The 13,144-nt window shown below is 40.0% G+C and overlaps 1 protein-coding gene across 2 annotated transcripts in view; it reads right to left on the reverse strand.

Annotated features, from left to right (window-relative positions):
* SLC22A4 (solute carrier family 22 member 4) overlaps nucleotides 1–13,144 on the reverse strand; it is a 50,975-nt gene that overhangs the window by 3,777 nt on the left and 34,054 nt on the right. Inside the window, exons 6-10 of one of the 2 annotated variants that reach the window (XM_066388233.1) lie at nucleotides 11,476–11,576; nucleotides 9,299–9,513; nucleotides 8,254–8,436; nucleotides 4,525–4,660; nucleotides 148–2,376 (exon numbers count right to left, since the gene is read on the reverse strand). In XM_066388233.1, the coding sequence (XP_066244330.1) occupies nucleotides 2,301–2,376; nucleotides 4,525–4,660; nucleotides 8,254–8,436; nucleotides 9,299–9,513; nucleotides 11,476–11,576 (711 nt within the window). In that variant the 3' untranslated portion in view covers nucleotides 148–2,300. Of the gene's footprint in view, nucleotides 1–147; nucleotides 2,377–4,524; nucleotides 4,661–8,253; nucleotides 8,437–9,298; nucleotides 9,514–11,475; nucleotides 11,577–13,144 lie in introns of those variants that run through there. The other variant, XM_066388232.1, reaches the window with a different exon arrangement.

Consider the following 13,144-nt stretch of genomic DNA (forward strand, 5'->3'; position numbering starts at 1 on the left):
GTAAGAATTTTTAGTTAATTCTCTTGAATTTTAAAAAGAGTGTCATTATATGCTCCTCAATATTGCTAATTTTGTCTATTTTCTATCAGTTTAACTTCTTATCTACATTTTATACTATGACTAGTTACTAAATTTTATTCAAAAATGTTGAAAAGGTGCTAAAAATGTATATCCACAAAATTCCTGTTAATTAGATGCCTCTAGTGTTTCATTCCAAAATGCAATGTGATATTGGCTGTCAGTCTGAGATGGATATTCATGAGCAAGTTCAGGAACTTTACAGACCAAACTTTAAAAGTAGTTTTTAAAGACCAGAAATATATCCTGAATTTAACTAAATACTATTTTGTCATGTATTGATCCATGTGGTCTTTGGATTACCAAAGAGATGATCAATTGGGTGCTTGTTGCCTTTTTATAAACAGATTTTAAAAAGTCATGTCTTCCTATTATAAAATACAAAGCACCCATACAAACAGCAATAAACAATAATTATCACGATTGCTTTTTATATTTAGAAAGAGCTTTAAGAGCATTTTATATTTAGGTGTTTAAATATTCAAACATCTATGTATCAAACATAACATTTTTACCAACCTAGAGTTATAAAGTATTTTAATTAAAATAAATATTCATCAAAAGATGGCCTCCCAGAGGCAAATGGCCACATGGGGTGGGGATGAGAGAGAACAAGATAAGGGCCCAACTGAGTGAGGGTAGCAAGAACTAGAACACAGCAGAGCTTCTTGGGAATCAGCATGACTTCCTCTCTGCGGGACAGGCTACCTGGTGCCCTGCAGGGCAGGCGGAATTGCAGTCAGACAGACTGCATCATTGGGGGAGATAAAAGCACTAGCTGTGTCAAGCTGCTCACCTGTATTCCCAGTGATACAGCATAAACTATCTAAGATATTCTAGTGGGTGTCAGTAACAATCAAAATGAAGGATCAATGTGTCAGTAGGATATAAAATATGTGTTAGAAATATGGCAGTATAGAGAAAAAATTCTCAGCTAATCAGAAAAGTTCCAGAGAAAGATTTCAAAATAATGAGTGTATCAGGATGTTACATCAAAGGCTCCTTGGAAAATTTTTAGAGAATGAAAGACATCATTTGGGGATAATTATTTTGAAGAGATGATGTCACCAAGCAGCATATTAAAAACCAGTGGCTGCCTATTTCTATGAGCACAACATAGCCCTGGATGTGTTAAAGGGTCATTCAGTAGCTTGTCACGCTGCTGCTCTCAGAAACTATCAATGAACGCATGCTGCCCTAAGTCTCCACAATTAATTTCTTGCTATGTTATCATCTCGGCCTGCCTAAAACATGGTGCAATATAGAGCTGACATCTATTTTCTGAGCTTATGGTAGCTTTTATCTTTTATGCTGCTCATTCATGGAACAGAGATATTGTTGAACAGATGCGCCCCTCGTTGGACAGGCTACAGCTGCATACTGTGCTTAGGAAGGTGTATTAGTGAAAAGAACTGTTTTTATAAGGCTCCCCAGACCTGACTTGGCTGTGGGGCACACAAACCATCCTTACCAATCTGTTTGGCTGTTTTCCTGATTCTCTGTTTACCAGTAAAATATCTCTTAAACCAGCCTTGGGGAACAGGTTTAGTCATGTGCTCAAAAAAGAGCACAACAAAGGTGGGTCATTTAATAGGCTGTGAGCTATAGCCCCTGACACTGTAGCTAAGAACTGCATTGGTTCCCTTCTTAAAGGCCAACAGGCCATAGGAGCCAGGCTACTTGACCTCTTGCAAAATGCTATTAACATTTGCCATCAATTCCTCTCAAAGGAGTGTATAACAATTTCTGGCTAGGAATGCTGCCTATAGTCATTTGATTAGAGCAGTATATGAGTTCATTTCAGAAATGACTATAATTTCGAAAGTGCTAGTTCATTTACACACACACACACACACACACTGCTGTCACCTGATAGTTGTGTTAATACAATGACATCATTTTTATTTGGATAGCAGCTGTATGTTTGGAAATGAGTGTTAATCTTTATATGGATTGACCACTTCTTAACCAACACATTTTTAAACAAACAAACTCATTTCATGGAATTAATTAGTAAGGAGGACTCTACAAGTGGTTAGTTTAAAAAAAAAACAACACAACAGATTATCTGGGAGAGTGTTCCAGAATTTGCTATATGACAAGCATTCCTTAGCAGCAGGGCCCGTTAGTGGTAGCAGTCGGTCTGTTTCATCAGGAAAGGCTTTGGCTCCTTCAGTCTAATGTATCTGTTTTCAGTTCACCAAATGGAGTGGAAATTTTTATCAGAATGAAGTTATTAGGACTTTGGGATTTTCTTCATTGTCCATTGAATCTCTTGTTTTTTTCCCAAACCTGAACCTGAAAATAAGATCAGTGCTAAAGAAAATTAAATATTCAAGACTATCTTCCTTAGAATGCTGAACTGACACTGAAAACCATTTCTTCAGCCAAGGAGCAAGTAATCGTTGTAACTCCAATAGGAACCTCCGAAGTCTAGAGGTTTAATATTTAATATTTCATTTTAAATATTTGGAGTCATTTTCTTAATTAAAAACAAAACTCGGAACTTACACTCATTTAATTTCCCCAAGGAAAGGCTAGATTGGTAAGAATGAAGTTCTTGGTGAGTTAAACTTAATATTGCAGTGGTTGTATCATTACAAGAAAACAACTTAATAAAAAATGGGCACCTTTTGCTGTGCATGTTCTGTCAGGGATCAGACTCCATTCACATGATAAAGACTTATCTTTGCAATGGCCAGGCACTAAAAACACATTATCTTATATAACCTTCCAATAACCATAGGAACTATTCCCATATAACAGATGTGAACACTGAAGTTTAGTGAAAAATAAATCTCCCCAAATTTATGCAGTGGATTTGGGACTTGAAGTCAGGCAGTTTCATTCTAGAATCTAAATATCTCCTACCACTACTTGTCTTTTAAATGTGTGCCAATCTGTGATGTCATAGAAAGACATTTGCTTTTGGTCCCCATTCCCAATATAGAGCTCTTAAATCCCTTGTAATTTCCTGAGAGATGGGGGGCAGTAGGAGCATATTGTCTTTTGCTCAAATGAGGCGACTTTTGGCTGGGCCCCCTGAAATAACTTTTCTGGAGGAGCTGGTCACCAGCAAAAGGAAGCCTTGATTAGGAGCCTGGAACTTTCACCCCATTCCCCAACCTCCACGGAGAGAAGAGGGGCTGGAGATTGATGAAACCTCCATAAAACCCCCTAAACACTGGGTTTGGAGAGCTTCTGCATTGGCGACACATCCATGTGCTGGGCTGGTGGCACTCTCCAACTCCACAGGGACAGAGGCTCCTGCCCTCTGGACCCTCTGGACCTCACCCGTGTACCCCTTCATCTGGCTGTTCATTTGTGTCCTTGGCAATAAACCAGGAATAGTAAGGAAAGTGTTTTCTGGAATTCTGTGAGTTGTTCTAGCAAATGACCAAGCTTGGCTCAGGAGGAGGGTTGTGGATACACCTGACTTTGTAGCCAAGATGGACGGAAGAGCTGACACTTGTGACTGGCATCTGACACAAGGACAGTCTTGGGGGCCTGAACCTTTAAACCTGTGGAGTCTGATGCAGACTCCAGGCAGTTAGTGTTAGACTTGAATTAAATGATATTCAGTTGGTGTCAGAATTAGTTGGCATCAAGAGGAAAAACCCTCACAATCTCATGGGCCAAAAAAATGACACTGAATTGTTTTATGCATTTTTATTAATGTGGCCGATTGTTTTTTTCAGATATATATACAGTAGATATATCTATATATATGTCACTGAAATGTCTTTTTCTGTAAACTGCTTGTTAATGACCTTTGCTAGTTTTCCTACTGAGCTGTCTTTTCCCCACTAATCACTAAGCCCCTTGTTCACTAGGTGCACCAGCCCTGGGTTTATGTTGTGTGTCGCAAATGTTTTCCTCCTGGCTTGTTGACCTTTGTCTTTATTTATGGTTTCTATTTTGCTGTGCCAACAATTTCTAAAATTACATAATCAGATATATCAATCTTTTCCTTTATGGCTCTTGGCTTTTCATATCATGTTCAGAAAGGTCTTCTCAAAAGTTCTAAAAATATTTATGTTCTCTTCTGGTATATTTAGGATTTTACATTTTTAACTTTTCTGGAATTTATATGGTTGCATTTAAAGTAGGATTTGAGTTTTTATTTATCCAAAATGGCTGGCTAAAGATTCTAACACCTTATACTAAATAATCTAACTCTTCCCCCACCGATTTTGAATTGCTACTTTTTATCATATACTGATATCTCATATTTTCTTGGGTTTAATTCTGAATTTTACTCCAGTGATTTCTATTCCTATAGCATTAGCACATCGTTGTCACTACTATTGCTTAATAATATGCTTTATTATATGATAGAGCTACTCTCCACTGATTACTCTTCTTTTTGAGAAACTTCCGAGCCATTCTTGAATGTTTATTCTTTCTGAAAAATTCTGATATCATTTTTTTTTTTATTTTACTTACCATTTCACTTTCTGCATCTCCTCCAAGGTCTCTGGAAGAGTCATTCCAAAACTTTCTGGGAAAAACAGGGTGATGATTCCGATCAGGACAGTCAGGCTGCCCATGAGGATGTAGGGCAGGACTCTGTTGTAAGCGCCTGTGAGGCACAGGACACAGTGTTACAGGGGTTCTCCAGGTGCTCATGAGAAGCACTTTGTAAAGGTGGCACACAGTATTTGACAGCAGTTTTGAATTAGAACATTTTCAGAAGTTAAAAAGTATGCAAAATACACCATTTGTTTTTGGCAGATGTCATTGCCTCTGCATTTCCATAATAATTTACCTACTCAGTTTGGCATTATCAGAAGGTCTTCCATGTCAGCTGGTATTCTCTAAGCTGCTATTTAATCATGTGTGACAGATGTTCCTTTGATAGAAATCTTTGTCTAGCGAAGATCTCCTCTCAAGGTGGAGGTCATTGGAGATGGGGGGCATGGGAGGACATCAAGGGGAAAGATATTGACTAGGATATTGCAGGGAGAGGTACTATGACCTCTGCTTTGGCTCAAACCAGTAGGTTGCAGTGGAAAGCTAGGTCCACAGAGTCATGAGACTATTAAAAATAAATAAGTCTAAGTAATATGTTCAACCTGATATAAGTCAACAAATGCCAGGCACTGTGAAAGCCGTGCCTTGGTTTCTTTCTGCAGCATTTTTAAGTCTTGGTTTCGTACATAACTAGAAGAACCATTCCACGTCTCCTTTATATGGAGTCACTCAGGAGAATAATAAATCCTCATTTTGTTTCCTACCCCTATACAGAGATACAGAGGAACAAAACACTCAAGAATTGTATTTGACAAAAAAGAACATTAATCTTGAAACTTTTCTGAGGCCTATGTGTCACAAACAGGAGTAGCAACTGTGGGGGCGGCTGTGCAGAGGATGTTTAAGACAGGAAAATGTTTCTCTGAAGGAGTGAGTGTACCTTTTCTGAGAATTCATATATTCTTTGGGGATGTATATTTGTGTGTGTTCGAACTACAGTGTGTCCGTAAAGTCATGGTGCACTTTTGACAGGTCACAGGAAAGCAACAAAAGACAATAGAAATGTGAAATAAAAAGAAAACCCTCCCAGTTTCCGTAGGATGATGTGGCAGCATGTGCACATGCGCAGATGATGATGTAACACCGTGTATACAGCGGAGTAGCCCACGGCCATGCCAGTTGAGATGTGGACGGTACAGAGGAAAGTTCAGTGTGTTCTGTGGCTCGCTAAATTCAAATCTGTGACCAAAGTGTAACATGAATATTGGCACGTTTATAAGGAAGCGCCACCACATAGGAATAACATTACTCGGTGGGATAAGCAGTTGAAGGAAACCGGCAGTTTGGTGGAGAAACTCCGTTCTGGTAGGCCATCAGTCAGTGACGAGTCTGTAGAGGGTATACGGGATAGCTACCTAAGGAGCCCTAAGAAATCTGTGCGTGAGTCCACATCGAACTGCACTGAATAGGTATGAAACTGGGAGGGTTTTCCTTTTATTTGGTGCAGATTTCACATTTCTATCATCTTTTGTTGCTTTCCTGTGACTGGTCAAAAGTGCACCATGACTTTACGGACACACTGTAGTAGGTAACCAGTGGATGACCAGGAAGAATAAGGAGGAGGGTCTACTACTCTCATCAGTGGGGTCCTTAATGAGGACTAGGCTCAGCATGCCAGATCTTGCATCTATTGAGCATCCATCCCACAAAAGCCCCTCTGGGGTGTTATTTTAGCTTGATAAATTTGATTATATAAAAGCTAAACTTTCCTACTTTGCAAAAAATATAAAGTCAAAATGTAAATGATAAACTAGAAAAAATATTTACAACATATATATATAAAGAGCTAATTATTTTTTCAATTACAAAGACCTCTCACAAATCAAAGATAAAAAGTTGAAAAAAAGACCTATTAGAAAGATAGGCAAGACCCTAGCTGGTTTGCTCCGTGTATACAGCATTTGTCCAGTGTGGGGACATCCTGGGTTCAATTCCCGGTCAGGGCACACGTGAGAAGCAACCATCTGCTTCTCTTTCCCACCCTCTCCCCCTTCTCCCTCTTTTCCCATCTTGCGGCCAGTGGTTAGATTGGTTCAAGAATCAGCCCCAGGCATTGAAGATAGCTCGGTTGATTCAAGCTTCATCCCCAGCCAGGGCTTGCTGGGTGGATCCAGGTTGTGGTGCATGTGGGAGTCTGTCTCTCTACCTCCCCTCCTCTCACTTAAAAACAAAACAAAACAAAATAAAAAAACAAAGGCAAAAGAAATGGACAGTCAGATCACTGAAAAATAAATAGAATGCCAATAAATATATTTTTAAAATGCTCAACCTCACTATAATTAAAGAAATGCAAATGAAAGCCTAATAATATCCATTTTTCACATAATAAATTATTGATGATTAAAAAATTGGGATAATCCCCATTGTTGATGAGGATACAGAGAAATAGGCATGCTCATGTACTGAGAGCTGAATTGTGAATTGGAACAATATTTAGAGATCAATTAGGCAATATCTAAGAAAATTTTAAATTGCTCCAGTAATCCATGAATTCAAATATACACAAAAAACAAACAAAAGGTATAGGGGCATAGGGAAATGTTCCTTGTAGTATCATTTATAACAGGGGTCAGGAACTTTTTTGGCTGAGAGAGCCATGAACGGTACATATTTTAAAATGTAATCCCGTGAGAGCCATACAACAACCCGTGTACATTATGCATTATCCAATAAAAATTGGTGTTGTCTCGGAGGACAGCTGTGATTGGCTCCAGCCACCCGCAACCATGAACATGAGTGGTAGGAAATGAATGGATTGTAACACGTGAGAATGTTTTATATTTTTAACGTTATTATTTTTTTTAATTAAAGATTTGTCTGCGAGCCAGATGCAGCTATCAGAAGAGCCATGTCTGGCTTGCGAGCCATCGGTTCCTGATCCCTACTTTATAATAACACAAACCTGAACATGGCCTAAAATGTCCATCCACTGAACCTAGTTAAATAAATTGTGTTTATACATACATTGGAAGAGTAAGTACTAACTAAAAAGAAGGTAAACGACTATATATAACAATATACATAGTCTGATACAATGTTAAGTTAAAAAAGTGAAACAATATATATAATTGTGTGTTTTAATATATATATTTATTAAAACAAAATGTCTGAAGGACTACTCACCAAACTGTTAATATTAATTACTTTTAGGGCTGCAATTTAGGAAGCTGAGAAAGATAAACTTTTTCCAGTATTTTCTATGCTGTTTGAATTTTTCACAATGGGAATATATTACTTTTATATTTAAAAAAGAGCAAATGGCCTGACCAGGTAGGTGGTGAAGCAGTGGATGGAGCATGGGCCTTGGCCACAGAGGACCGAGGTTGGAAACCCCGAGGTTGCTGCTTGAGCATAGGGTCGCTGGCTTGAGCGTGAGATCGTAGAAATGACCCCATGGTCACTGGCTTGAGCTCAAAGACTGCTGGCTTGAAGCCCAAGGTCGCTGGCTCAAGCAAGGGGTCACTTGGTCTGCTGTAGCCCCCCCGGTCAAGGCACATATGAGAAAGCAATCAATGAACAAAAAGAATTGACGCTTCTCATCTCTCTCCCTTCTTGTCTGTCTGATCCTGCTGTCCCTCCTCCCGCCCCATCACACACACACACACGCACACACAAAGAGCAAACCAATAAGTTGTATCTCACCAAGGTACACAAAGTAGGGTGCGATGATGCTGCCCACTCTGGAGGCCATGGACGTGAGCCCCACGGCCATGTTTCTGACCAGCGTTGGGTAGAGCTCTGCAGTGAAGACATACAGCATGGAGAAAGCGGAGGTGATCCCAAATTTTCCTAGCATCACCAGACCAATGGACAAGAAGCTGTAGTCTGGAAAAGAGACGCAATGTAAACAGAGGTGCTTTCAGAAGTGATACGTCTCAACTCAGTTGCTTTTATTGTTCTGTTTGCTCGAATGAGCATGTTTTTGTTTTTTGTTTTTTTACAATGTAAAGGTATTCTCCAAATAACACTTTCTCTTCAAATGTCTTAATAATCGACATGGACAAAGACGGAGAGTGAGGGGTTGCTTTATGATTCCCTCTGCTGTTATTCTAAAATTTATGCATTCAGTGACCTTTGTCCACTTTTATTTGTTACAACACTTTCATGGTAAATTGTTAGCATGTTAATATAGTTAAGTTTCACCTTCAAAGAGAAGAACCAATCCGTTCTATTCTGTTTATTCTTATTAAGAAATACATGTTTCTATGTATAATACTATGCATCAATAATCTATCGCCTTAACATTTTAATAATATGAGAAGGGGAAGAGGGAAACCTGTGTCCTTTTGTGTACCCTTTAACCGAAACATTACAGACCCTAAAAGTCACTGAATTTATACTGGAACTGGCATGTACTACCAACTCTAACATTTGAGTATATGCCTCAAGAAAATGTGACTTCAAGAAAGAGCTTTGAGGGTTTAGGTCAGTGTTTCTGTGAAGGGGTAACAGGGAGCATTATTCTTCCTCTTTAGGCAGTGATTTCCAGTTCTCCAGACTGACTCATCTGTGTGAGGTCTGCTGTTTCGAACATAGAACGTCACATAGCTAGCTATCATTTGTCTAACTGACTTATGAGTGGTATGTGATGTATAAGGCTACATAAACAAGGAGCAGTGACTAATAATTAGCCTAAGTCAGGTGAAGATCTTTTCCGTTAAGTTCTTAATATTGGTTAACTTCTTACCTGCAGGTACCAATTGAATTAAGAGAAGCACACCTCCTCCCAAAAACAGCACTCCAGCTATGATATAACGCCTGGGCAGGGTTCGCAGGAGCAGCCATGCTGTAATGTAAGCTGGAACTTCAATCAAGGCAGAGAGGAAACAGTTCAGGTAGGCATCTCCATGTAAATTAGGAGAGTTGAGAGACAGAGCAAAGTAACCCACTGAGGTTAGCATCCTGAAAGACAAAACAAAAAACAAAAATGACAAAAGGATGGCATGAATCACTTTAAACTTTCATAGTGGTCAAGAAGTTGTCTAGATTCTGTTTTTCTATAAGTAGCCACTAACGACACATGGCTATTTAAAAGTAAATATATTAAAAGTAAATAAAATCAAAGAATCAGTTTCTCGATTGCACTAGCCACACTTCAATTGCTTAATAGCCACATGGTGGCTAGTGGCTACTATAATGGACAACAGATTAAAACATTTTCATTATTGCAGAAACTTCTATTGGGCAGCACGAATCTATATATACCATACCTATCTGGTCTAGTTAATTTTACATTTCAATATTTTCTGAACAGTTTGTACATCCTTATTCCCTTAGAGCTATTATTTGAAAAAAGGTGTGTCAGTCACGTCAGTGAACATAAAATCCAGACTTCATTCTCACAAAAAAAAAAAACAAGAAGAAGGAGGAGAAAAAAAGAGGGGGAGGAGGTGGGAGAGGAGAGGGAGAAGAAGGAGAAGGAGAAGGAGAAGGAGAAGTATAGGTAATACTGTGGGATCCACTTACAACCCTCTTCTGGGAAAAGAATGAAAATACCACAAAGTGCATACCACATATCCTGTCATTATAGTTAATTATCACGTAAAAGTTTCTCTGTGGAAAGATTACTGCCCTATGCTTATTATTAACATGACTGAAAAGCAGAGGTTATCCGAAAAATCTTTTCAGGACATTTGGATATTTTTATACATAATTTACGAGGTAGGGTAGCATAAGGGCCAATTCAAAACACAGCAAAAATGTTAACTTCATTGCTTTAGGAATCTCAGTGATTTTCACATTTGGTAATAAGAGCGGCTTAGATAAAAAACCAGTGCCTTGCCTGACCAGGCAATGGCGCAGTGGATAGAGCGTCGGACTGGGATACGGAAGGACCCAGGCTCGAGACCCCGAGGTCGCCAGCTTGAGCATAGGCTCATCTGGTTTGAGCAAAGCTCACCAGCTTGGACCCAAGGTCGCTGGCTTGAGCAAGGGGTTACTTGGTCTGTTACTTGGTCTGTTACTTGACCGTAGCCCCACGGTCAAGGCACATATGAGAAAGCAATTGATGAACAACTAAGGTGCCACAACGAAAAACTGATGATTGATGCTTCTCATCTCTCTCTGTTCCTGTCTGTCCCTATCTATCCCTCTCTCTGACTCTTTGTCTCTGTAAAAAAACAACAACAACAAAAAAAACCCCAGTGCCTTGCTGACAGGTGAGAGCTGAGGGGGCTGCAGTGAGGGAAGAAAGCCAGGTTCCTGGACATATTTGCTTAATTCAATCATAAGCACTGTCGTTGATTTTCTCCAACTGCAAAGCAGGATGGCACTAAAAGTAGACTAGCGGCAGTCTGAACCCACTAGTTCTAATGATCATCTTTTTTTCTGTTGCCATCATGGAATAGGCAGGTTCTTTTTTTTCTCCTTCCTTGTTTCTTGACAGATTCATTATTCAATTTGGTCCACAAAGTCAATTCATCATTCCGATGCCTTAAAATCAGTTTGCAATTGGCAAGTATGATAAGCTTGTCAAAATTCCGATCCAGGCCATCAGGGTTCAGGTTATTCTGATGTCACTGTTCCAATGCCAGTTCAGCTTCAGGGAGCAGGAGCTAAATTAGCATCTTAGCTTCAGGCACCAGGACATCATTAGCCTCCATCCCAGTAACTTTAGGAGGGTAGGGTCTCTTTCCCCATGGGCCACAGTGCTGCAAGACTTAAATATTGTTCCCTGTGGCTTTTTTTTTCTCGGTACCTAGTTCCATGAATTCAATTGAGGCATCTCCAAATAACTTATGAGTTTATCATTTTATTTTGTCTCAGAAAGGACCGGGCCTTGTCCTGTTGTTCCCTTGAATTAAACAATATTAGTCGTATACTTAAGGTGCTGTATACTTCACTTCTGGATGACTTCCTACTTACCATAGCAGCAAAAACATAATGGTTATTGTGGCAATATTCCTAGTCCTGAACAGGTCCAGAATGAAAACTTTCTGCTGCTTCAGGGGTTTTAGTTCCTGTAGCTAAAATAATACAAAAATCATGAGATTAAGAGGTAGTGAGGAAGTATCTTTGACCATGACAGCGTGGGAAAGACTTATGCATGTAACTCTTACTTTACATTGAATATGTTTAGAAGTCTGGAATTAGAGAGGAATAAGGGCATCTACATATGTGAAGCTTTATTCTAACAAAGAATGTAGCCCAGTCTTTGATGGAAGCCTTTTAAATATATAACATTGGTTCCACTGTCTCTATAGAAAGCCTAGCTGCTACAGAGCCTTTCCTTGGCTCATGCTCATCACTATGGGCATCTGAATCACACTGAGCTATGACCTTAAGGGCCTGTTGTGTGGGTAGAGCCACATGGACCCAAACTGCCCTTAGGTCCCTGTCTTTTTATGCTCTTCTTGGTGATGACTGCATATCAGGAATGACTTGGGTAAACTGTGAGACCTTGGGAAAGTTACTATTTATCCTCCCTGAACCCCATTTACTTCTCTGTAAAATGGGTATAATAATTAGGAGTTAAGAACATTAATGAGATCATATATATATATATATATATATATATATATATATATATATATATATATATATAAAGCTTAGCAAGTACTTGAACTACATAAATGCCCAACACATTTTAACTGTTAACAGTATGACCGTACCACTGAGAAAACGCTGGCTGTCAGTGGTGAGTGGCAATACCTTCCTGCTGTCCGTGGGTCAGTGGGCTCCTGCCTTTACTCTTTTTTTTTTTTCTGAAGTGAGAAGCAGGGAGGCAGATAGACAGACTTTTGCATGCGCCCGACCGGGATTCACCCGGCATGCCCACCAGGGGGCGATGCTCTGCCCATCTGGGGTGTTGTTCTGTTGCAACAGGAGCTATTCTAGCGCCTAAGGTGGAGGCCATGGAGCCATCCTCAGTGCCCGGGCCAACTTTGCTCCAATGGAGCCTTGCCTGCAGGAGGGGAAGAGAGAGACAGAGAGAAAGGAGAGGGGGAAGAGTGGAGAAGCAGATGGGCACTTCTCCTGGTGCCCTGGCCGGGAATCAAACCTGGGACTTACATACACTGGGCTGACGCTCTACCACTGAGCCAACTGGCCAGGGTGCCTTTACTCTTAATTTACAGATGTTAATTTGCCATGTGTTAGTTATCTAGATAACCAAGCTTATTAACATTGAAACTAAAAAGTTATAAGGCTCTGAGGTGGGGAATCTCTTTATAATCAAGTGCAAGGTCTTTGTGGCCTTATGGTATGTGTGCAGTGAGGCTGAGGAAGGAGATGCTATGAGGAAAGAAGTGAGGGGACCACCATGTTATGTAGATATTGGCACCCTTCTTTCAGAAATAACCAGACACCTCCTCATGCAGCTCAGATGCACAGTATCTCATTTATACACTATTTGGAGCATGCTGCTCTCTGTTATGACAAAAAAGCAAAGCGCCTGCATAGCTGGAGGGAACATGGCGGGGGTGGGGGCGCTCTAGGAGTGGTGCCATGCACAGATGGGACACATAGGTCAGGCCTATGCTAACACTTGGTGCTTCCACAGAGCCCCTGTGAAAACGCAGGTTGCCAGGTCCCA

This window comes from Saccopteryx leptura, chromosome 6 (genome assembly GCF_036850995.1).
Source record: "Saccopteryx leptura isolate mSacLep1 chromosome 6, mSacLep1_pri_phased_curated, whole genome shotgun sequence".
In the NCBI taxonomy this organism is placed as follows: domain Eukaryota; kingdom Metazoa; phylum Chordata; class Mammalia; order Chiroptera; family Emballonuridae; genus Saccopteryx; species Saccopteryx leptura.